Genomic DNA, 27,405 nt, shown 5'->3' with positions numbered 1-27,405 from the left:
TATCTCAGTGTCTGACTACTTGAAGCAGAAAACCTTAACAACAACAGTCCAACCCTTTAATCAGTTTAAACGGAAACCCTGTCTAGTTGATCACTGTTCAGGACCATTTCTTCTGAAATGGTCTCACTACTTATGATACCAAGCACATAACAGCAACATAATAATAGCAACATAATAACAGCAACATAATAATAGCAACATAATTGTCGTCTTGGTTCAGGAACTATTTGGGTGCTTTCTACCCAGGACTATTTTCACACTCAAATAATATTTGAGCCATATCCATTTCTGTAGCATTTGTTTTCCAGTCTGCTCCTGGGAAGTTCATCTCTCACACAACAACAAATGAAGTAGTATTTCTGTCTTTAATAATATTAAATAAATCTCCACCCCTACTCGAATCCTGCCAGAGATGCTGATAGCAAGCCCCTTACACTATCCCACTAATATTTTGCCGCCTTAACTGATTTTGGCCTGCACAAACTGTTTTCATGCATTTATAGTTTTTTTGTTGTTGTTTTCTTCTACACTGCACTAATACAGAATGCCTTGGATTAAAGTACACTAAGTACAGAAGGACCCCACACATGTATCAGAGACATCTCTTAAAAGATCAAGGACAAATTAGAGATCTCATTATTCCTTCTACCAGGAATTTTGAAAAAACAAGCATTACAAATTCATAATGAAATCTATTTGTCTTTTGTATAGTTAAACAGACTTCTACAGTGGCTTCTGCTTAAGCCTCAAGTTATGGAGTATGGAAACTAGCTAAATCTGTCAGTTCACAGCAGGAAAAATACATCTTTGCAGGTTTGCTGGAAAAAGCTGGTGGGTACATAGTTTTCACTGAGTGTTAGGGATTTGTTGGGGGATGAAAAAAATAAAAAGAAAGTAAATGTAAAATACTCACTTCAAAACACTTATTTCAAGGAAAATGTAAAGGAGGAAAGACATTGCTGACATAGTGTTAGTGAATAGCCCAACCATAAATGACATGAATAGAAGATCTGACATGTGAATCACATGGAAAGGGGATAGCAATGTGTCGTGTATTAAGGGAAATAAGAATATAAAACTGCCTCAAAAAATAGGTCCACCAGGAAAGCATGATTTTGGAAGAGGGAAGAAGACAATGCTGCTGATCAACTCAGCTAAAGAGAAAAAATATTTCAAATGCCTTCTCTTTATCATGATCTAATTTATACTTTAAAAATAGGACACATCTGACCCTACAGCTCCTATCAAACAAAACACTTCACTTTTCCAAGGCATTAATTTAAATCTAAAGAGGTATGTTTAATGAAAGGTTTAGAATCGCGTGCAAAGAAAGGATTTGGGATTAACTTTCTAACTCTCTCTCATACCTCCCGAGACATCACAATTGGCCTGGTATAGGACTATGACACTTCAAAACGGAAAAGCCAAATTCCCAAACTGACAGCCTGCATGCCCATTCCAACAGGCCACTTTTGTGGTTTCCAGCACTCCCCCAGTGGAGGCACCCTCGGAAACTGCCTGTTACTTTGGTTTCCTTATTAATTGCTAGTTTTGCTTTTGTTACACAGATGGATGGGTTACCCCTTCGCCTTGAGAGAGACACGCTGTATTGCATGTTTCTCTGCTGATGAACTTAGTGCTTTTTGGGTGTGTGCTGATCAGCACTGAGAACTGAGGGGATGTCTACTTGCTAAAATAGTCCAATTTGCTGGATGGATCCTGAGTCTTTAGCAGGCAGAAAACACTCCTAAAAGTCAAAAACTAAATTTGAAATAAATAAGACTATATTGATATTCAGTGGAAAAAATAGTATGTTTTCCTTCCCCTTGCCCTTCCTTTCCTCCTTCTCTCCCCCGCTCTCGTTTTGCCCTTTTTTTTTTCTTTTTTTTTTAAGGATGATGAAATATAGCCAACTAGGAAGCAGAAATGCTTTTTTGCTAACATTGTCTGATTAACTATCCAGGAACTACGGTCAAGTTAAGGAGAAGATAGTTGGCAGACAGCCTAAATGATGCTGTCTTATGACAGCATAGATTCCTGTTGGAAGCCCTCTGAAAGCCGTGTTTGTAGGGTTTTCTAGGGTTACTTCCAAAGCATCTATGGCAAGGAAGTTATGGATCCCAACAACTGGGAGACCACCTCCTTCCCCTATCCCCATAATTTTAATATGCATAAGACCCGATGGCATGGAGCAGAGGGAATAGGTGAAAGAATGACAGCTGAGTAAAATTTGCCAGCAAGTTAGTAAACCTGTAGCCTAATTCAGTGACATCCTTTACACATCTGGGTTTGGGGTCTCCCCACCATGGCCAGAACAATATCATAATTTGTGACTGATTTTCAAGCTGGACATTGTTGTTTGTAGGTACATGTAGACTTCTGACAACTTTAGAAAAATCTGCTAACTTAAAAAAAGATTAACAAAAATAATCAGCAATTTTCATACATACTAATACAAATGTTTACTAAATAGAAGTACATATAAAGATCTTTTTAATCCTGCAATTTTTAATAAATATGCTACATCCTTCCAGAGATGACTGAAGTAATGCTCACATGACCAAATAGCCACATGCTTTGCTCTGCATTCATTTCCTGAACATGCAATAGGTTTGGCAAATTTTCATTTAAAAGAATGGGGATTTGGAAACTCACCAAGATGAACTTCCCAAAGAAGATCCTTGGAAAAAATATGAGCCTGTCTATTGAAAATATTTCCACCCTCTGAAGTACTGCTGAAATAATTGTCAACTCTTTCAGAGCTGAAAAGGGGATTAATATTATTCAGATATTCTACACTCTCTTACTCTGTATATGGTAAAAAAAATTGGAATTTTTATGCCCCATCTCACACATCTATTTACATCAAGTATTAAATAACTCCTGTACTGTGAACACAAGTTAATGGTCTGAAATTTTTATAACCCCAGTCAAAGCAAAACTATTAATGTTTGGGTCTGCACCAGTGAGATGCTAAATTTCTGGGCAGCACTTTTGTGCATATGTAAGTACCAGTAGATTCACGTGATTTCCTAAATCAAGGCCTTTAGCTGGAGCAAATTTAGTCTATGATTGCCTATTAGCATTTTTGCAGTAAATCTTTCATTGATTAACTTTTATTACTTCGAAGCTAATTGCTGTGGGAATACAGAATGGACGTGCACAGAGAAACAGACCACTTACTATCTGCACATAGTTCTACTTTGGACACTTACTACTAAATGATGAAAATTAAGATAACTGTTTCCATTTAAAAAGCTGCTCTAGTTGTTGTTAAACACCTATAATCAATTTGCGAGCAATTAGCAGTTTTATCACCATACATATATGAAGGGTAAAGACACAGTTATCTCACACAGGAGATAACTAAGCAAGTTCTTAAAACTGTGATAAACAGCTTTGAAAAAATATTATGAAACCATGGGGATATCAAAGAATGGTCAGAAACACATAAGCAAGCAAATATGCAAGATCTAAAAGTTTCTGGAAAACTGTTTCAGTTATAAACTAATTGTACTTAGTAGAGCAAATAAACAAGGCTAAGAATTTTATACAGAGTAAAGGTAAAAAGCTCAAACACACATATAGTTCTATCTCATGCTCATCAGATCAGGTGTTTTTATCATTCAGAAGTAGTAAATGTTTGCTGACTTAGAAGAAGAGAAATGATACAACAGAAAAGCAATATGTACCTAATCAAAACAAAACTGCCACAGCCTAAAGCCTGCAATAAGCACTTCCTAAAAACTCTCCAGCAAACAGATTAAGAGGTTTTGCAGAGCAGCTGGGTTTTGATAGTTGATTCCAAGAGTACTGTATTTGATTCCAATATTGTGTTAATTTTAAAAGCATTCTTGAACTACTTAAAATCAGTGGTTTACCATGTTGCACTGGTTTCCCTCTGGATATCAAAAATTAGAAGGAAAATCAGTTTGTAAAACTGATACAATGTAAGCTCTTTTTTGAGTTCATCCGTGCTTGCTTGGCATGGAAAACGCTACCTATCACATTCACTTGAATTCATCATGTTTTAAATAACCAACTTATCTTACCATTTTGTGTGAGTTTAGTGGAGCAGAGAAAGGACGTAATCCAGAAGGACTCTTTAGTGGTTTTTACTGCTTGGCTGTTGTTTCCTAGGAAAATTCCCTTTGAAAAGGGGAGTTTGAGGTAGCGACTAGAATCCTGAAGGTTTGTGTTTTCTTCACACTGTAAAAACAAATCAGTGCAAAAATCACTGCACTACATAAAAACGAAGGACCAGATCCCTAAAATATATAAATTATTACTGTTTCTTTGACAATAAATGAAGAAAGACAATTTTCACTATGGGAGGACCTTATACAAATGAATTCTGACAAGTCAAATCTGTCAAATAAGATTTTTGTTTAAAAGATGATATGCACAACTTTGCATTGTACTTCCTACTGCTTGCATCGTTTTAAAAAAAGAAACTCCAAGACCTTTAGGCAGGTACAACTTAAATTACGGTATGCAAAAGTTGCTTTATAATATATTCAGAAAGTCTTGTGATTAAGTATAAACATAAGTAAAAAATAGCACAGATATTTGAAGATTATGTAATGTACTAGATCTAATAGCTAAACATTTTTAACACAGAAAAAACACAACACCAAGCTATCTTAAATATATACACAGAACATGCAGTACATTATCAGCATAAAGCCTAATGTACAAAAAATATATATTTTACATGTCTTTCCAATTCTTTATTCTTCTTTTGCATAGGAGCTAAGCCATTGATATCAAGATTATCCCCAACAGAAAAAATGAGTCAGCACATTCTCTAACTAAAAATATTCTTGTTTCAGACAGGAAAATTAGATTAAGCTTTTATATGCATAAATAAACTAAGCTCATTTTCCTACACTGCTTTCACAGATAGTTCTCATTAATGGGAAATGCTTGTTGCATCTTTGTTTTTAGATGGTAGCTCTGTATTTGATACTAAAATCTAACAACTTTGCACAGGTTATATCAAATGAGTAGCTACAAATTTTGGTGTTAAAATCTAACATTTAACTGGGAGTATATCAAAATCATCTAAACAAAGGTAATTGTTAAATGTGGAAACAAAAAAAGAAATTATGTAGAACAGAAGTATCTGTAAAGAAAGATGCTATGGAGTGGATGCACATGAGTGACAAAGGAGAAGGGCCTGCTTGATTTTCCATCTTCAGCAATTTATAAGTGGATAGCATAACATGCACTTTAACACACTTTGCATGTTTTAACTGATCTTACCTTTGTGAAATTCACTATGAATATAATGTACTATATTAGCACTTCACAAGTACAACCACTCCACTGCATTCCTAGATTCAACTGCAATTTGTAACAAGAACCATAATATTAAAGAAGCAGCAAAGGATATTTTAACAGTGACAAGATTACCACTCATTTGGTAATGAATACAGACTTTCTCAGCCTAATGCGTCTGGGTCTTTTTAGTATGTTCCAGAGGAATCGTTACAGTTAATGGTTTCTAATTCAAATTACCTTGTGTACAATGAGTTCATGGGTGCCATCTGGCAGTGTCCTCCCATTTTCCTGCATCAGGGGCACAAAAGAAAAGCCGAACAACTTCTTCTCACCCTTTTCCTTTGCTGAAATACACACGTAAAAAACAGTACTTACAGTTAGCATTATACATTTTAGACAAAGTAAATGGATATAATCCAGGATAAGAAAGTATACTGGAAGCTAGTTGTAACTAGTCAAACAAAGAACCTCTTAAACCTCTTTTTATGTTTCTTTAAAAGTAAAACAAATTCCAAGATTATAACTTATTGTGATTTTTTTTTGCCAGTTTTTCTTCAAACTGAGGTCAGTTGCAAGATAGATAAAAGTATGGTTTCCTTAAAATATATGTTTCCTGTTCTGAGATGAAAAAAATCTTCTTTAATAATAGCATTTATACTAGATGGGCCAAGTTAAAACCTTGCATCTGACACCCTCATTCTGACCTGACCCTTGTATAAAAGATTACTGACAGTTGACATATTCCCCTTAAGCTTTTGTCACACCTTGAGCTTATTCATAAAGCTAGTATATTTATTCGTACTTATCAATCATGAACTAAAACGGTAAATAAATTTGAATGCAAAAGGTGTGTGTGATATTTTGCAGGATAGTTGAGAGCCAAGATTTTCACACAGACTGTTCACAATGGAAAACTCCCAGTTCTTCCAAATTGCACTTTATTACAGCCACTCTGACAAACTGGCAATCTGTACCCAGGGACTGTCTGTTCACAGCTCACAGAATTAGGCTTTAAATGAGAAATAAGAAGTAATAACACATAAAAATGAGCCAAAGTTTACAGAAAATACAAATTTACAATGTGCTTGCATACTAGATATTTTTGCATTGTGTACCTCTTGACGATAAAGGGGTGTTATTTTCTTCATAAAAATGGCGTGGATTTATCTTCATTCACAATCTTGAAAATGTTAACAAAAGATACTAACTCCCTTCTTCTGTGGGACAGGATTAATCTCAAAGAAACTTCTGCAAATTGCTCTTCTAAAGATTTCCTTCCCCTCCTTCCACAAATGTATTACAGCAGTCTAGATAAAGACGTGTCTCCTTAGGAGGCTTCCACACGACAGACTCTGAAATCCCCAAGATGTGAATCCTGGGGAAACCACCAGAAGATGAATGACCAAGCCAGGCTATTCAGTAACCTTAGCAACTTCTTTCCTCTTCTCCACGTGGAAACTTTGAAAATGCTGCATTTTCAGTCCTATCCCAGAAAATTTCCTCAAAGTTACCCCACAAGACAAAGACAGAAAAATGTGACACAACCGAAGTCAATGAACTGGAACAGCATACTGTATCTTATGTCAAAAACAGCACTGGTTTTATATTACCTAACAATATTTTGAATTATTTTCTTTTAAAATCACATGAGAACTGGCAGATTTTATTTCAAAGATAAGATTACAGAGGTGGGGAAAATTATCTCTAGCAGAAAAATTCTTACAAAGTGCAGGATATCTAGGAAGTGGCTACGAGAAGGATAAAGGGAAGTGAGTACCAAGAACAAGGTATAACCACAGCATGACCAGATACTGCAGTTTACTATGTCTGAAAGCCTTCTGTTCTTCTATAATAGTTCTAAAAAGCATTCTAAAATTGTATAAAAACCTGTATTTTTATGCCTACAATTAAGATATTGCCCACATACTCTCATGCAAGAATATTTTTGGCACATGTATCTCAACTGGCTGATGCTTGTCCTACTCTTGACCTAGTGGGAAAAATCCTTAGCCATCTTGCATTGTTTCTTGATGCAAATAAATCTATCTTTCGTTTTCCTAGCTCTTCTGTAATCCCGTGAATGCTTGTCAAAGCAAAGTCTGCTCTCCCTGGAGTGCTTTACGTCAGCTTAGCTAGTTTTCATGTGCAAGGCTCCCTTGAAGTCATTTGCTTTTACTGACAACACAAGAACCGCTTGTACAAATAGCTTCATCTGCCTCCTTCTGAAGCGCAACAATTCTTTTGCTCCGCATCTCTCGGTTACAGTTGCTACTGCTGAAGTTTAAACAGCAGATGCTAATGGTTATGATACTAGATAAAGAAAAGACTTTTCTTGGGGCTTTAGTTACATTGGAAGGATGCAACAAAGACCAAGCTTTCAGTTCACCATCTTAAAACTAGCTTCATGAAGCAACTGAAGTCAGTGAAAAAGTTGTCAATTTAGCATATGTCTTTTCTGTCTTTAAATCTGTATATTTTTGAAGTATTTATTTTTATCCCGGTGTCTGTCATGCTAGACCACATTATGACATGGTCTTTGTAGGACCAGCATTTATAGAAGAAAATGTGTTCTACTCCCAGAAGAGATTTGCAGATTTTCTCCTCTAGTGGTTTCTGTTATCTCATTGCAAGTTGGAAAGCAGTCTTTTGGAATGACTTGTATTAAAGAAAAATAATGAAGGCCTCCAAATATGTAGTCTTAGCAATATATAAAATGTTAGAAGATCCAAATGATTGCGACATAGCCAATCCAACACGAGAAGAAAAGCCATTCTGCATGTGTTAATTATCCTCTATAGCAGCTCATGCCTATCAGTTTCTATTTTAGGTCAGTCTCAGACTACACTGCACTTTTGTTTTCAAATAAAGCATCTACCTCCATAGATATGACTGAAGATGCCATTGTTCTTTATATGATGTTAGATTTCAGGTAACATTTTCAAATTTGGATGCCTAAGGTTAAATTCGGAAACCAATGTATCACCTAAATATAAAACAGACTGCAAAATGCTGAGAATGTGCTACTGAAGCTAATTTGGAGCCTAAGTTTAGCACAGTTGGCATGGTATAGGAAACCAAACCATAGCAAAAAGATCCAGCTTGTACTGCATGGGAAAGATGCATAATAAATCCATGTGAAACATGCCATTGTAATTCTTCTTTATTACTTGGTAGGTTTATAAAAGAAAATTTAAAAAGAACTCAATGAGAATTATTTTTCTAAAATTATCTGTTCCCTGCATTTTGAAGTTTATGAACCTAAAGTCTAAAGATACTGTCACTTGTGTGTGCACCATTTTCCACAAACACAATCTAAATAATGAAATCTTACATATCTGCATCACCAGGAGACAACTAGCAGCAGCAGTTTAAAAGACATACAGTTTTATCCCCCTTTCTATACCTGGTCAAAAGCATTCGGTGCCATGTCTACAAAATCGGTTTTTCATGCCTTGTACGCAGAACATGGATCCAGAATTCAGTAACAGTATCATTTTTATCCCCAAATCATCTCTAAATTGTTGAGAATATTCATGCAATTTCAGAATGAGTGACTTTGGGGTTTCTTTTGGGGAAGGGTGGGGGTGTGAAAAAATGCAATGCAAGAGTTATGTTAATTGACCATACTGCATCTGTGTACTTTTCCAATTGTATGGATTGCTAAACATATACTAAGGAGCAGGTATCAATTCTGATAATTCACCAGGTTAATTCTAAATTTTCATTTTCAATTTTCCTGAAACTCTGTTTTACATTTACAGCTGTAACATTGTATCTTTCTATTTTAATAAAACTAGACTAGTTTCTCCTGGTATTTAGGCTTTACCAAAGCAAAAAGTTCCACCAAGTAGAGCAGCAAGCCTGAAAAGCTGTGTCATGAAAGTATTGCAGAGAAAGAGTTTATGCAGCTATCTTTTTCCTGAGGTGTTATGAAAACTCGTGTGCTTACTGCAGCTGTAACAGAGAGGACTACCAGAAGTTGTGAACGCTTACTGGAACAATGCCGGAATTCACAGCGGATGTGTGATCCTCTGAATTTATCCACAGGAATAGGAAGTTTCAGCAGCTCAGCCCATCTGGGACCATTGTTATGATAAAGCACAAAGGAATGGTACTCGCTAGCTGGTGGCTCTCCAGAGCCAAATGAGATAAAATCCTAGCAAAAAAATACATTGGTTAAAGATGTAAAGACAGATTAGTTTTCCTGGTAAGATGTCATCATGGACTGTTTGTACAGTGAGTACTACTTAATATTTACACTCCTATTGTAAGTGCCACGTGTAGTATAATGCTGCGTATTGTAAAACCCATAAAAATACTAGCACTTTGTTAATATTTGCTGATTACAAAAAAATGACAAAACTCATCAACACAAAGGAGAATCAAAGAATTATATAGGGGGAACTGGGTGACCAGGAAGGTTTAAGCAACAAGTCTGATGTGGTGTCCCCTGCTACAGGATGGTCCTTCGAGCCTCATGCCCAGGATTCCCGAATATAAAGTGAGAGAAGACCAGCCCAGACTCCAAGACTTGCAGTCATCTGAAATACGCCTGTAACCCTCGTGTTGTTAGTATTATTTGCCAGCATGAAAAGAGAGAGAAATCTGAATGCCCTGACTGGGGACACGCATAGTGCTGGCTGCCTTTGGCACACCCATGATTGCTGCATCAAGTGATAGCAAAGCAGGCAAATGGAGCTGCATCAGTCCTCTCTTGGGGATACCGATCAATTCTCTATGGGCAAAATACGCTACTACTGTAGCTTTTCTTCTCAGTAATTATGAGGTATCAGCTTTGCATTTTCCTATCCTTGCTACATACATACAATATGTGTGTGTGTGTGTATATCACATACAGACATAACATGCATCTACACACACAGTCTGACTTTACGGATGTATACACACGCACACACTGTGATCCAGACTATTTGTGTCAGCCTTTCTTCATTTTGTCACCTCATAGCACTCAATGTCACTCAGAGCCTATGGAAAAAGTCCTTTTAAATAAGAAGAAAATAATTTGATGCTAAAGGAACATGGAAAAAGTTGAGGGTGAACAGAAATCTTTTGGTGCAAAAAAATCTGAGAAATAGTGATCTATTAGTGTGTCAAATTAAAAGTGAATGATGCCTGCTAGTAAGCTATCAACAGCAGCATACCATCAAATCTGGAGAAAGGAAGGAACACTATCTTATCTTTTTATTACTGCATCATGGTGATTACTGCATCAAAGATCTCTGATTTATTCAAACCAGACAACAAATGCAAAATGATTGAAATATGCCAGTCTTCTCTGGGGCATGAGAAAATGCACATTTTTACTAAAAAAGTTAATATGAAATCAAATTCTCCAAAAATTGATCTTGCTTCAACATTTTCCAGCATTTTAATGGTGACATTACTTATTTGGTTGGTGTTTGTAGCTGTTTATCTGAATCACATAACTGATTCTGGAATTAAAACAAAAATGCATTTTATAAAGATCTTAAGCAAAAGTGGAAATACTTTGAATATTTAAAGACAGCAAAAGATAAACATGATCATGACCTTCCCAAAGCATTTTCTTACTCCTTGAACAATATTAAAGTTGATTTACTTATGAAAAAGTATATCAAAATTAATTACAGCAAGGAAAAATACACAAAGATACCTTTAAAATTTGACCACTGCTGTCCACAACATGCATTGTCACTTCCACATTTCTGGCCACGCTTTTTCCTCCTTTCTCAAATTCTCCTCTTTCTACAGTGATATATAAATCATTCCTCATTTCACCTATAAAAAAACCCAACCAAACACAAAAAACCAAAGCATGTAAAAGTTGGTTCAAATTGCTTACTTTTTACTTTTACTCTTACCACTTTAAGACTCTCATCTTCTTTTCAAACAGAGGATGGTATCACTTCCACAATTTACCAGCTTATTAGAATGTTAAAGAGCAATCTTTTTAATGAGCCAAGAAAAACAAAGCTTCATCTCTATAAAAATACAAGACACTATATGCCATACTACAGCAATTCCAAGGGCTTTTAGTCATGTGTTAGCTCTTTTTGGTCCTTACAGTGGCATCTGCAGTTATACTCAAGCTGGTGAGTGGATTCACTTATTATTAGTCTTCTAATTACAGAATATTAATATATTTTCTTTCATTTGTATTATTTACACTTCTCTGTTTAAGGAGTCCTTGAAAAACTCACTAGAACTTGTTTTCAACTAGTCTCACAAAGAAAGTATATTTCTTTGCTCATACTCTTAAAAAATTATTTTAAAAAAGAAACAAAAGAAAAATGCCCCACCCCCAAACACACACAAAGAAAAGTGTCTCCAAGCACTCGTAATCAAACCTGTCTCCTTTATGACCTAAAAAATCTTAAATACATTTTACATTAACAAAAGGTTCCAAAGTACACCAGTGAAAAGTTAGCTTATTTTTTGCTTGCTGGAAAGACTTCTGACAGATTAAAAACTTCATCAATAAACTCAAATTACAAATACAAAGCAGGCACTACATAATGTTATATAACATATACACGTTCTAAAATACTGCTAGCATGCTAGTTTGCTATCGCAAAGTTTATAAATGAAGAAAGGAAGAAAGACTGGTGAGCAATTGTTGAGGTGGGAGGAAGAGCAGTACTGGTGGTGACTGGAGTGTCTGATCTTGTATTACCTTATTATTAATTGTCATCTGAAACTAATACAACTGTGGAAGAGGTTATAGTACAAAAAGACAGAACGAACAGAAATAAATACCAGAACAAGATGGTATTCACTTAAGAGTCATATGAGAAGTCAAGGATGAAATAGCTGTGTTCCTAGTAAGAGTGTGCAGTCATTGAATGAAACACATGGGAAGCAGGTTCAAAATAAGCTAAAGGTGGTGGTTGTTCAGTTAACAGACAGAAGACTTGGAAAAACCTTTCCAAAGGACGTTGCGAATGTTAGAAAATTTTTAAGAGTCCACGAGAGCAGATAAGTACTTGGAATAGTACTAACCACTACAGGTTATAGAACAGGCAAGCATAGGGGGCTTAGAAAATCCCGTGAGCTGAAAATATTCAGTGGCTGGGAGAGCATCAGAGGGGAATTACCATATATGCATATACACATGCCCAATGCCTGCTGTTCCCTAGCCGGTCATTTACAACACTGGGCTAGACAGGTCCTTGGTCCAAATCAGTAAAGCTGTTCTTATTGCTCAAGCCACAGAATGACCCTTAGAAATATCTGGTTCCAATTATTTCTATCTTATTTCTTATTATTTCTACATTTCAGTAATATTTTATTATAAAAGTTTTAGAAACCGGCATAGTACGGTTGCAAAGGAGTATGCAACATGTTGGCTCCCTGCTTCTATTCTAGGATAGGTTCTAGTTAGTGTTGGCAGTTGGTCACTTCCATGAGTTTCAAATTCAGAAAAAAATGTCAATACTTTTAAATCAAAAAGAGAAGCTTTGAAATATAACCGATTTTAGCAAACAACCTGTAATTGAAGCTATGCCTCTTTAAAGATTAACCTGAATTCTAGATGCATCTGTGCTAAATTCAGACATGATGTTTATTTATCAGGAAGGAATTATTTCCATTTTCCATGGGTCTGACAGAAATGTAACCACAAACCAGCATTTGCACCACAAATTTCATTACCTAGTACAGATGAAACTCTGAAACCACTTTCATTTTTTTTTAACAGAACAAACTGTGCAGGATTTGAATGAAAAACAAGAAAACATTTCTAAAAAAGTGATAACAGCTTCACAAAACCTAAGTAGACTTTCAAAATGTGTGTCTGCATTTTAAGGTCTTAAGGAAAAATTCCAAAGTTTCACTTTTTCAGATGTCAGAAAAAAATCAAATCACATGAAAAAAAGACAAGGGAGGAGGAGGTACTTTCATAATTACTGTCTTCTTATTCTCTTAGAGAATCTGGGCAGAGTTTGCAGTCAGGGTGCTAACATGATAGTTTAGACAATGTTCTTCCTGATCTATATTCATTCAAGAAGCTCTACTCTGTTTTCAAAGTCTCAGAGCAAATCAAGTCATGTGGGTCATCTTATTGAAGGGAGGAAAAAAAAAAAGCCAAATCATGCAAGCCAAATTAAATCAAAGAGGAGAATAAGTGTCCCACACTATAGGAGGAACAATGGTGTTTTACATGGAAACAGATGGATATAAAAGCAGAAGGGAGGTAACAAATACACTGGAAAATTAATCAAGAAGAAAGTAAGCTATCGGTTATATATCAAGAGTACAGTTCCTTTTCTCAAAGTATATGGCATACCTGACACTTTATAATCCCTACAAAAAAAGAAGTAGTTTCTGTTTTAAAGTATCTGGCCTTGAGTATCTGGATTTGTACTTGCATATATTTCACTTCTGCTTTAAAAAAAGTTCACTACTTGCAACCATAACTTAGGAAAACCAATTTTACTGAATTTGCACAGTTCAGATAATTACAGTGGAAAGTTAAGACCTTAAAACCAAGCTCTTCACAAATCTTTAGCACAATATTTATATGAACACACTACAAATAAAAGCACATAAAATTAAAAAGTCAATAGGGTTGTAAAAATGAAGCACAAAGCCTTATCAGAAAATAGAATTGCTGACTGAAAAGAAAATGGATTTGAGAAGTAAACCTCCCTCTGGAAAGGAACAGGAAGGAAAATCCTGATAAAAATTGACAAAAACATACTTGGATCCATATTTTCAGAATTATTTAGCTCTCCAATATTCTGGAGTTTTCTTCATCACTTGCATCCTCAGTGTAGAAATGCCATTGCTTCAGTCTTCATTGACAGAAATTATTTCTCATAAAATTGAAACTGTCTGTTTAAAACTCTAAGTTAGGGCATTCTTTTTTGAAATCTCTTCCAGTAAAAAAATTATTTCCAACCTCCTGTATGAAGTATTCAACCATCAGCAAATGCTTGAATGTAGGATACCTATATTCTCTTCACTGATCTTTTTCATTTATATGAACTATAATTAAGCACTAGATTAAAAGAATATGTGCCCTTTTTCTATAGGATCTTTGCCTCAACCAGACACATATTTCTACAACCAGTAGACCAGACACATATTTCTCACAGACTGAATCATCTTGTTTGCTCAATACCTAATTTCTAAGGTATCTGGTAGACAGATGGTAACTTCAGCAAAAGTATTTGCATGATTCAGACAAGTCTCTCCTAGGTGCCTGCATACTGAGATTTTTCTAAAGATTTACACTTGACCAAATGTGAGGAATTTATTGCAGAAACAAGAAAGGCATGTCCTAGTTATTAGAGTACATCAGATTTTAATTACTGGTCCAAACCATGCACATGCAATTGAATCTCAGTCAAATATTATAAGGTTTTAATCATGGTAGAAAAAAAGCAACACGCTTATTCCAGCTTCACATTCAGAAATACCACAATTGCCTTCTCCAAGTCTGCTTCAGTGAAAACATCCAATGGTTATTTTCAGCCTAAGGTTTGGTACAGGAATAAGCAAGTGGAAACAATACAGAAAATGATGATCAGCTTTAAGATGACAAGCCTACCTTTACCTATAATGAAGTTGTGTGGTATGAAAGATCTAGACCATTTGAAGGCATTTCTTTTAAAAGAAAGTGCAGCTCATTTTTGCCTGTTTAACAGAGCATCTCTATCCCTCAAATCCTGTTGTGACTATAAACAGTTTTCTTTAAGATTTCTGAATTCACCAGGGCTCCTGGATTGTGCAATGAACATATGGATGTAGACATTCAAACAGGAACAGTGTTAACAAGCATAGGGTCAAACCCCACCACAGGTCAGCTTTGTCTAGGACTGAGCATGAAGTTTTCTGGATAAGAGAAGCCTCCTTAGAAAGGTGAATGATAATGATATGATAATTATACATGTTTTGTGAAGCTAAACCACATAAGTCTCCTGAGATGTGAAGTGCAGTTCTAGACATGTGGGTTATGTGCTGAGTCAACAGAAGCTGGAAAAAAGCAAATTTAAAAAGCTATCCATTGCATTTCTGTGTTGTCCGAATCAGGTGCCCATCTTGGCACAGCTAACTTCTATCCACCATCCTAATAAAAACTGAGGTTAATAAGTAACAACCAACCATAGGTAAGATAGAAAGTTGATGTATATTAGATGTAAGAAGATTAATAATACATTAGGGGAAAAAAAAAGTCGTTATAGGTCCCAGTTAGAGTGACAAGTAAAAAGCAGTCTCTTGGAAAAAAGGAAGAGCTGTAAGGACCAAAACTGTATCTGAAAAAGCTAGTTCTTCCTTCAGACAATAATGCTATTCAATATGCCAATCAATAACTTCTGTCCTAATCAGAGTAAGTGACCCATTAGATCCCAATGCTTTGGCACAACTTGGTCAGTGCACTATTGTTTCATCTATTTGACTAATCAAAAGCAGATTCTAATTATTAAAAGCCACAGACCAAAGCACTCTTAGAAGAGCTTCTACTATGATGTGAGAGCTAAGTCTGAAGTTCCACAGAAGTTGATAAAAGGCCATAAAGTTGAAATGATGTGGATGACTACATAGCTTTAACTTTCTCATGCAGCACAAGTATTTGCTGCACATACTGCAGGGACATTTGCTGAAGTAAGTGAACTTAATTGTATTTGAAAGGTGCTGAATTGAAATGTCTGAGTTGCTAAATCAGAGTTTGTACAGCACAGATCCAGCAGCACCTGCATCTTCATATGGTCCTGCCAATACATACCAGCTTTTACCTGGCAAAAACAGCTTGAAAGCACAACTTACAGGCTGAGAGAGGAAAAAAATAAAACCAGACCCTTCTTGCCCAAAATGTAGGTGCAAACAAGGCACACTACAGCTCCAGATATCCAACGTAAAAAAAAAAGAAGAAGCTGTAGGCAGCAGACTTAACGACTTCAATCTAATGAGCAATGAAGTATCCAAAGGCTGAATTGGAGTGAAGGACAGAGACCTGATCAGCATTAATTACAAGAAAGAGGCAATTACCAGGAGGAGGAGGAAAGGCCAATTAGAGCAGCAAAACAACTGCAAGACAGACTGCTGGAAGACAAGCTCAGCTAATGGAGGTCAGCCTTCCTGACCTGACAGCTGCAAGACACAAACTTTAAATAACCAAAAAAGAGCCAGGAGTAATTTGCAGGTTGGAGATGACAATGCCTGCTCAGGGACTCCAACATTTCCACCACGCATAAATTGGCATGGCATAAATAGGTACAGTCTGCCGGCTCACTTTCCATCATAGATAGGTAGCCGAATTATCATGGTTCAGCAGCCCACATATACATGCTGGGCTGCTGCTGGTCACAGGATGTACCCCCAGGATGTACATCACCTGCGTGCAAACTGCCTGCAAGCTGCCTACGGCTCACAGAGGCCACCAGTGCTCCCACAGAGTCCCAGCTGATGGGAGCAACAGGTATAAGTGAGGAGACCAGATCAGGGCAAGTGTCAAGAAAAAGGCAGAAGACTTGTATGAAGGTATTGTTTGTTCTTTTATCTTTCTAGAAATGTTCTACTTAACCTATCTGTAAAAATAGTGATCCTTCATCACAAAACTGTTTTTGAATGTGTGCTGAGGGAGCTGTGAGTTGCAACTGCAACACAGATATAATGACGACACAGGTATTATAACAACAAAATGACTTTTCTCATATTCCAATCACATTTAGACCTGTAACATTTCTTGTAGCATATTCATATGGAATAAGGTTTTCAAGCTGAAGATAGCAGTCAAAGATCAAAGGTAGCTGTCTTCATTAGAAAGAAAAAGACAGTTTAGTTTGCCAGCCATCCTCGAGAAAGCTTTGTAGTGAAATAAATTCCGATTTGACTATTTACTACTGTAACAAAACATACTCTGAATCTGCAAATCTAGACAGTCCTTGACAGCAGCAGCTAATTTAAAAATAATTATGCAGAAGTTACTAGGAGCTTTTGATAGCAGCTACCTTTTTGAAAGCTTTGTTCAGAATTACAGATGCTTTAGAATTGAACAGCAGCAGAAAGCATTATTCTGTTTACAGAAAGTTCCTGTTAATTCACATCTCTGTAAAATGCAAGCTAACAAGTTGCCCTGTTTTATAACTTAAATGTGACTTGAACAGCTCTGAAGTCAGTTTCAGCTGCAGAGACTGAAAATTTCTGAACATAGCATGGATAAAATGGTTTTATCTAGGGCTCTAAACCTTGTGGATACAATATAATTTAGAGTAAAGGTCTTTAAAAGACTTGTAGCATGGGGCAAGAGCTGTGTAACCGTATCAGCAAAAGGATCTCAAAAAACCCATGTATTGGGTGATTCTAACCTGAGGAGAAGCCCTGGGACCTTTAGCCCACACTGCCGCCAACACCTCAAGTAAATGCATTCTATGTCTCGCTGAAAACTAAGATTATTATTCATGCTGATACACTGACAGTAACAAACAAACTTTGGAAGGTAAAAGAGAAGGACAGGAAATCTTCCACTCCCTTTTCAGCCCAGTAGATGTGTAAACTAACAGTGAAAGGTCTCATGAAGAAAAACAGAAACATAAGGAACAAGGCAGAAGAGCTCAGATCAAAAGTAGGTGGCCCTTAGCTGAGGAAGGCAGCAGTGAGTACCAGGTAATGAAACAGTGTGTAGATGAAATTTTAACAAGTTACACTACAAGCTGCTGCCATAGATGCAACCTGGAGACTGGATAAGAATCCTGAAGGATACTTTAACTATCAAAATGCGTGTTGTATTAATATACACACTTACGGAAAAGAAAAGAAAAAAGGATTAAGTTCTGGAATAATATACCAATACTTAATCTCTTGCTGATGCCTTTCTGGCAATAGAACTGTGATGGTCTGTTTCCTCTAATGTATCTAGGATTTCAAACTCAAACTACGCAGTTGTATTTAATTTAAAAAAAATTAAGTAAAAAAAAAAAATTAAGCAAGCTGGCATTATTTGTGAAAATCATAATGCAGAAGGATGTTATCTGATAGAGGAACATCTTTAACGAGATCAGTTCAGGAAGATACAGGCACATTAAATTTCACAAGGAGTTTAATCACTGCAGTAAGTGAAATCCCACTATGGAAATTATTTCTTCTTTGTTTGGCATTGTAGAAGATATTGAAAGAGCGGCTGGCTGTTTATCTGTGAATATATTCTTGAAGAGAGTAGATCTGAAGATCAGTAAGTACACTACTGACAGCTTTGAGGAAGAGGGCAAATCTCACTGCCGTGCTTGAAGCTGCCAGGGCACAGCTGTGTCAGAGTGAATGGCTGTGACAACCACCAGTCAGCTATCTTGTCAGTGCTTTCTCCCCATACAGCAACCTATTGACTACATAAACTGCAATGCCCTGTAAAAGGGACTCTCAAACTGTAACACTTCCAGATTTCCAATAGTATGTAGATCTACCACGTAAACCCAATTGTTCTGCGATTCTTTCTTGGTCTTCCTTTTAACAACAAGATGTAAAACAAATTGACTTGAACAAATAGGGAGTAAAGAATATACATTTGTTTTAAACAAAAAACTTTTACCTGTTGATTGTCAATAGCTACAAATAAATCATTTCCAACAGAACTTTGAGAGATCATTTTCAAAAGCCAAAGCATTCACTTGTTTGCTAATGCTACTTACCTTTGTATACCAGCAAAGGGACTTTCAAGCCTAAACTTGTATATGCCTCCCATGCATCATTGCTATATATATTCTATGATCAACAGAAAGCCAACTTACTCTTCCAAATACTGTAAACTGCAGGAGGCCCTTTTCCCTTTCCTTTACTTCCAGAAGCTTTAATTGAGGGAAGTTCAATTCAATTGTGGCATTTCTTCCCTTTCCATAGTCTTCTATTTTTCCTTCAGTTCCCAATAAACCAAGAAAATAAGACAGAGATGATGGGAAGGGGAAGGAAAACAATCCAAAAGCTCCTTGCACTTGCCGAAGGCAGTATGTAGTCATGTATTAGTAACTTTGTTTCCTCCAGTGACTTATAGAAATGGTAATTCCTCGGGTAGAATCAAGGCTTTAAAAAAAGTATTAAAATAGAACTTGGAAGGCAGAGGATATCCCCCACTGATTACTATAGTTTTATGAAAAGTCAAAATTCAGGGTGTCTTTACTTGACAATATTGCTTAAACATATTTTGTGTAACTAACATATCCAGGCAATATTACGATATGTAATTAAAAGCACATATTTTTGCATTCTTGAAAATCAGAAGAGCAAGCAGAGGCAGGTGGAAATTTACCTTATTCATACTCCAAAGAGAATGAGGAAGGTCGGAAAAATTCATACCTCTCCTTGTGGGAGAAAAATGTTTGAGTGTCAAACATACTTTTTTTTTTTTTTCTCCTAGAATCACCAGTTCTTTACTAAGTCCAAACTTATTGACAGCTACACAGACACAAACACTTAATATGATGAAAAGAACAGATTCCATGGCTTTCTTTACATTTTCGCTCTCCAGCCTCTTATTCTAAGCTTTGACTAGAAGCATATTCTCCTTTTCAAAATCGTATCACTGAAAAATCCATGTCATCACATGGATAGCATTTTGAAAGATTATTTGTATAGATACAAAAAGACAACGATTTTAATTTCATTTTTAAAGCTACTAAAAAGGAAAAGTAAGGGGATGGGAGAAGGACTGTAGAGTGTATTCTCGCACATGAAAAGAACAAAAGATCTTTTAATAATCTGGATGTAGTAGTAAGTATATTCAATAGCTTTTCAAAGAGAGAATTCTGATGAGAATTACCTGGACAGCTAAAGGACCTCTATACATCAAATAAAGTTAAATATTGACAAATGCAAAGCAATGCTGATTTGATTTCAAAGTGAAGGATCAGAAGCAAAGAACAACTCAGCCAAGACTGACTAGGTCAGATACAGATGTCAGCATTGTAGACTATCTAAGGTGATGTACGAGGAAAACAGCGGTCAATATAACACCATTGTACTGACTTCTCAATTGTCTGGCCTCTTCTAATGTTAGAAGAGTAATAATTTGGATGGACAGGAAGAAGGCAAAAAAAGAAAGCCCTGAAAAAAAAACTTGGAAGAAGTGGTGGTCAGATCACAGCAGTGATAATGACACTAGTGCATATCCTAGGCTGAAAAAGGGTGCCTTGAGCTAATTGATACCTATCTATCCATGAAAAATCTGTTGAGATATCAGCCAACAGGTGAATTATTTATACATTACCATATATTTTATAGACTAAGATATCTGGAGGGAAGATGCTGTTCTCTAAAATTATAGAATCTTTCAAAATCATCTCTCTGTTTTAAATAAATAATTCTCTTTTATAGGTAAAGCTGCATAGAGTAAATTTATAGATAAAATTCCAGGAAATAAGGGTTGGACCTAACTGAATTTCTTAGCAAAGGGAAGATTCTACAGAAAGACATGAGATTTTGACTTTATGCTTTAGTGTCTCACACTGGAAAGATTTTGGCAATGACAATGTTTCCTTTTGAATGTACCAAGTAATAAGCCAGCTATTAACAGTATAAACTACATTGTTCTTGATAGTGAGGATAAGTCTGTTTAAAGAAAAACAGATGCAGTTCTGGTCTGATAGGTATAAGAAAGAAAGATGTGCAAGACTGATGCTTACCACATGATAACTTACAGTCTACAACTGGCAGCCCTAGCAGGGAGCTACACCCTCTCTAGTAAATCTTCATCTATACAAATAGCTGTGCTAGGGCTTACTCTACTTCTGAAAAATCCAGTCAACACATGCTAATGATCAGAGTTCTTTAGCGAACTAGGTATCTTCCATGAAGATGCAAAAGAATATATACATGCATATGAGCATAATATATGCAACGCTAAAGTTCTGCACTCTGATACTGACACTATAACCCAAATTTGGATTCCATAAAAGTGCACTGCATAAACAACAAAAAAGCAAGTAAAAGTATGTATAAAAAAAACACAAGGGCTTTTGCATTCCATCAGCTTTTATCAGAACAAACTGTTATTTAAAATACTGCTCAGTTTAGCATGTTAGCTGATATTAAATGCAAGTTTTTAATATACTAAGTAACAATATGCTTGTCTGTCCTTTAAATAAATGATGAACTGTTAAGACAGAAATTCAGGGTGTCCTTTGACTCTGTATGATGCTTTCCAAGAGTTCTGACTTGTACATCTGCACTGTGGCTAAACCTAGAAAATGTATGTTTCTTTCTTCTGGTCAGCTAGAACCAAGTGGATGTATTTCACAGACTTTTGAATCAGTGTGACTTCTATCCATCTGCTTCATCTCCTAAAACACTTGGGAGGTCTTCACTAAAAAATTCCACGTGCCATGGAAAGAGCATTCTGTGGCTTCACCCTGTTAGGCTCCAAAGACATAAAAAGCATTGCTCTATAAAAACATGCATTATTATTTTCATCAAAACTCCGATACAGTATGTGTGCTGATCCTAGTTACTTTTAATGACAAAAACTCCAAAGAGAAAAGGATTGATAAAATTAGAAAAAATGAAGGTCAGTCAGAGTTTAAAATGCACCAGAGTAGAACAGAGATTTAAAATCTGACATTTAAAAAAGTAGTTTAGCTGCATATAGTATTTCTTTATTAAATAATTTGCAATGATCTGGTTCAGACCTCTAACCTCAGTGCTAATTAGCCAGAGCAACATACTAAATTAAGAAAGTAAGATGTAATTCACGACCATTTCCAGTGGCAAAAGATGAAGTTGTCTATCTCTGAAGAAAAACAATCAAAAGAGAAAACAAAAGGGGAACTTTAAAAGAAAACACACATTTTAGCTCTTGCAACCATTTCAGTACCTAGAGCATATTGCTTTAGTTAGTTCTTGGAACTTGTCATTAAAAGAGTAAATGATTTTTTCCTTAGGAAGTACCTTACCTATGCCAGTAAACACAGAATAAAGACGTACATTTTCCAAAGAGAGATATGCATACAACTGGACTGAGAAAGCAGCACACCAAAATCCACATATTCTTTTTTTTCAATAAAAAAGTGCTAAACTGAGCCTGCACAATCCTTAGAAACTGAGTTGAGAAATTCCTCCAACAGCTGATTAGAGTGTTCTACTATAAGGTATTTTTAGCAGTTCAGCACATCACATTATTTCACAACTGTAAAATGAAGGGATAAGAGAGCTATTTACAGAAGTCACTGAAAATTAGATAACAGAGCAGAAGGTCACTAAATCATACATAGATAAGTAATAAATGCAGAAAGGCTTCTTAGTGGGAATTATAAGGTGCTCAGTAAAACTGATTCCATCATTATCAGCTGTATTATCTACAATATTCATCTGATTCAATTGCAATTCCAACAGACATACAAAAATGAAACTAGGTAATAAGCTTTAAGATTTCAATTGAAGACATTCATTAAACACATACAATAATACATGCATATATTTATATATATATGCAATTTATATAATACATAATATATAATACATTATATATATATTTAAATTAAATGGCATCTGACTCATTCATTTTATCCTTCTAAATATTGCAGTGACATCAGTAGAATACTTCCATAAAATTCAAAAACAGGTAACTTCTGTTTTATGCATCTTTTAAGTGATTAGCAATACCAACCAAGGATGCTGAAGGACAGATGTTTAATTGGCAGTAAGAACATACAGGGGAATTCTCAGTTGCCAGATCTCAGGCAGAAGTTCAAGAAAAGCATATGCCCAAAGCTAAAGCTAAGTCTCATTACTGAGTTTTAAGTGCATATTTAAGACTTCCTTGATTAGTGAAGTATTTAAGCTTATGCATTCTTGTCTTAAAACCTTTGTTTTCCCGTATACATAAATTAGAAGTAAAGACACACCTTTGTAACAAGCAAGTAGTCCCTATTAAAAATCTGCAAGTCATGAGGACAATTTATTATCTGTTAAAGCCAAAGCTTTTTGTGTGGACTCAGTTCCAGTTCCCAGACTGGGAACTAAGCTTCTCCCTGCAACATTTCTCAACAACAACACATCAACATCATCATGGCAAATTAGTCTGCTTGTATGGTTTTGTTTTAAAGAAATACTGGCTTTATAATTTTCAGCAACCCATTAAACTTTTCCAAATTTTCATTTCAGGAAGAAGACTATAGACATTACTGCTATCTATCTATATTCTTGCTGTATTTGCTTCTTCACATTCATATTAACACACTCTTTCAACTTTATTACCTGTTAAAGTATTTGCATATTTTTTACACAACATAATCAAAATAAAGTATCTATATCCCTATTATCATCTGTACCCGCATTTCCAGTATTGTGTGTATAAGTCTGGTGAAACCACAAGCTGTACAATGTGAGTAAAACCCAGCGAATCCTGATTTAGAAAGGCACCATCTCTTAAGAAGTGCCCCATAATGTTCTGTTGGTTATCTTTCTCTGGTTAGAGCTCAGCAATCTTTCATTCAGTCATCTTCACTTCCATAAAGTGGGGTTTAATCTCTCAAAAAAGACTACTATGGCTGTATACCCTTTTTCATTGACATGGTAACTATACACTGCACAGTGCAATGGGGAAGCTGGCATGTAGCTTTATTTATCTGAAAAAAATAGTGTGGAAGGCCCCAGAAAAGTTTAAGAATTCTTAGAATACAGTATCTCTTTGGCAATAAGCAGCAGAGGAAAGAATTAATGAGAAATTATTTAGTTTTTAACTGCTTTCCAGTTTGTTCTTTTTAACTTACCAGGCATGATAATATTGGAAAAACCTAGTTTCCTTGTTATGGATATGCCATGGGTAAACATAGATGTATACTCTCTCCTAATTTGTTCTATGTCTCCATGAAGCAACTGAAGAGAAACCGCCAGACCTAAAAATGAAGAGAAAAAACAAAGTAGAGTAAGACAGTCAGGATGATCAAGGTCTGAGTATTTCTTCTAAATTACATATGCTTATAAGTATGTAATCATTCCTGACAAAACTCAGTTCAGATGGAGTTCTGAAGTTCTTGGAGGTCACCAAGCCATCTCAGAGTTTTTATGTATTTGGAAAGGGTAACAATATCCAGAAATCCATAAAGAGTGGAAAACAACTACTCATGAAAAAGAATTATCAAATTTTTACTGATGTTTAACTGAATTACAATGACACATCAGACCAAAATTATCCTAATGAAGATTTATTGAAGCCTTAAGCAGAAAAAGAAAATAGAGAAATGTCAATTTAGAGAAGTATCAATTAGTAATATTTCATGTTTTCATTTACTTCAACACAATGCTACCCTGGTTGATATGCAGAAAGAGGGGCAAATATGATGGTCTCTGTCTACAGAAAGAATGTAGAAGTCTCGTTACAATGAATCACTTCACTTTATATATAGTTATACAAATTATTCATTCAAAATCTAAAAAAACCCAAGCTACTAAACCAATCTAGCATAATTGATATTTTTCTACTTACAGTATTCAGCAATAAACTCTTATTTTCATAATGACTGAAATTATATTTTTTTCAATATTCATCAGATCTAATCAATTATGCTCTTTCCTATGTTTGCTGGAAGACATGTAAAATGCAAAAGGATGGCTGTATAATCATTTTCTAATATTTATTCCTCCAGAACCAAGGAAGAATAATTTCACCTATCATACTTGCAGTATACAAAATAATTTCAAGCACCATACTCCACTACAGCTGAAATTAACCCAAACAACAGACACGCTTTTTGGTTATTTCAAATATAATCACTGAAACAAATGTTAGAATGATACAGACTGTAGATATTAATCTTCCCAGACCCTGAACATCACTATAGCGTATCACATGCCAACACACAGATCAAGGAGAAGATAAAAGCAAACTCTTCCTATACACTGAAGAACTGGAGATAAACAGACAACTCAGAAGCTTCATAATCAACTTTAAATTAAGCTTAGACAAATAACATGTCTATACAGACTGAACAACAAGGTCATTGGTCCTTCGAGCTTTGGAAGAAGCTTCCCCTACCAGCATGTCATTATTTAACTGAATAAATTTACTTGAAGTTTTGCAGTTCTTAGATCACAGACTGAAAATTTGTCGTGTACTGCTAGTCCAGTCTACTACACTAGATAGATCACAAGTCTAATTAGCATGACAGCCTTTATCTTTTTCCTCTCATCTCCCTTACATTTATTATTTTGATGAAATGTGATGCTTTGACCAGATTTCCATTCTATTAACATGAAAAACATCTCACGTACACATCTCCAGCCGAGTGCATGAACAAACCTTACGAGGAAAAATATTCAGTGGCATCTATTCTAAGTAGTCTTTAAAAAATTAATGCCATGGACATTAGTTATTTTAGTAGCAGGAATTTGTTCTGTGATTATCAAGTCAAATTTAGGGAGTAGTGGCAATTATAGTCAACGTAGACCAAAGAATAAGCCACACCTTGGCCAGCTGATGGTCCAGGAGCCTTTTATGGCCTGCAGCTGTCCATAATAGGTCATATGGACAAAATCCAGACTCTATTAGCGCAGATGAAAAGTTTTTCATTGCTGGATGGGCAAAGCTAGGTTTCACTCCACAGATCCCTACAGCAGCTGCTGTTACATTAGTCTGGCAGGGAAGCAAACAGCAGCTTTAGGAGGCCAGGTTAGGTCACAAGAAAGGAGGAAAAAAAGGGAACAGTGTGCTTTAAAGCTCTGCTTGAACTTAGATACTCCTTTTGGAGCTTCAGGCCCACTGCAGAGTGAGAAAGTAGCAGCAAAAAATGATATTGTATCATTGGCTTTTCCCTATCACTTCTGTCAGATGAAGAATCATTTGGTCTTCTTCCATCAGATGGGGTGCCTTGTGCCCTGTGCCCATGCCCCCCTTTTCCTCTTCTCAGCTTCTGCTAATAAAATAAATCAGGGTTCTAGAAGTAGCAAATTCCCCAAATCTTCAATTTGAGAAGAGATTAATTACAACTGTCTTGAATTCCACCACACTGGTAGAGGTCCTTCCTCAGTGACAGCAAGCTATACTTTTAAGTAGTATCTATTCCTACAGCACATCCTAGCTCAAGATTTCTTAGAAAAGATATATTTAGATTCTAGAATTATATTTCTGTTTGTAGAATGCAAAAGTTCCCCAAAGTAGTCATTTAACCCCAACGCCGAAAATGTTGTGTATAGCTCACCTAAAATATAAAAGGAACAAGACTGGAGGTGGGCTAAACATAAAATTTCTTAGTACTATTGATAATACATACATATGCATATGCATACTCCCACATGCCCCTATTGCACTGTTTCCTTGGAAATCTAAAAAACATTTGTCATTTTCCCAGATCATATCAATCAGAACAGCACTAACAATCAGATGTTGTACACCGCCTGGTGCTGTGCAATATTATTGTGCTTTCTAAACACCAAGTTTATGTTCAAGACCTCAAATTCAAATAGTACTACAGTCTTTTTTTGTCTGCTCATCTCACAGACTTGCTTGAAGAATTTTATCTGGCTCAAAAATGAGATGAATGTCAAAAGAAGCTCTTCAATGGCAAAACAGTTTTAACCTGTGAAACAAGCTGCCTGTCAAGGATTTGAAGTACTTACTCATGCAAGGGAAGAAATGTATTAGAGCTCTGTATTTCACAGCATTCATTGTTCAGAAATGAAGGGTCATCATTTTATCTCCACAAGCTTGAAAAAAATCTCTCAGTGAACATGCATAAAAGATGTTTTAGTCATTTACCTATAGTTTGAACACATATATTGGAATATAAATGATATTTTCTATATATATACACACACACATGCAGAAGAATATCGAGGGGATACGTGATGGAAGCTAGCCAGACCGTTCTGTGGGAAAAGGAGCATCAACAGGGCATGTTGACCCATGGTCACGTGGCTGAGCCTGTGCCAGTGTGGTGCTACACCTGGGCTTTGAATGAAGATTAGCGATGAGCTCAATGTGCTTACTGTGCATGTGTATAGTACATAAAAACCTCCCATAGTGCCCCCCCCCCATTCCTCACCACAGACCGATGCTCAGCGGTGCCAGGGACTCTCCTGCTCCATTACTGCCTCAATCAGGAATTCACTGGGGAACCCCCGCTCAGACGCAGAGGTAATAAATGCTCAACATCGACCATAGTGTGCCTTGTGTTTGTGTACCTTTCCCTGCCAGGAGTT

The 27,405-nt window shown here is 36.0% G+C and overlaps 1 protein-coding gene across 1 annotated transcript in view; it reads right to left on the bottom strand.

The window, feature by feature from the left end:
- The window catches only part of DOCK4 (dedicator of cytokinesis 4), a 176,636-nt gene that overhangs the window by 86,626 nt on the left and 62,605 nt on the right, over positions 1–27,405 (bottom strand). The window contains exons 13-17 of the mRNA XM_026055109.1: positions 23,979–24,104; positions 10,937–11,061; positions 9,277–9,439; positions 5,521–5,627; positions 4,053–4,209 (exon numbers count right to left, since the gene is read on the bottom strand). Coding sequence (XP_025910894.1) covers positions 4,053–4,209; positions 5,521–5,627; positions 9,277–9,439; positions 10,937–11,061; positions 23,979–24,104 — 678 coding nt within the window. The remainder of the gene's footprint in view (positions 1–4,052; positions 4,210–5,520; positions 5,628–9,276; positions 9,440–10,936; positions 11,062–23,978; positions 24,105–27,405) is intronic.

Source organism: Apteryx rowi, unplaced genomic scaffold (genome assembly GCF_003343035.1).
Source record: "Apteryx rowi isolate R43461 unplaced genomic scaffold, aptRow1 scaffold_984, whole genome shotgun sequence".
Lineage (NCBI taxonomy): Eukaryota > Metazoa > Chordata > Aves > Apterygiformes > Apterygidae > Apteryx > Apteryx rowi.
This window is presented reverse-complemented; position numbering and strand designations above follow the sequence as displayed.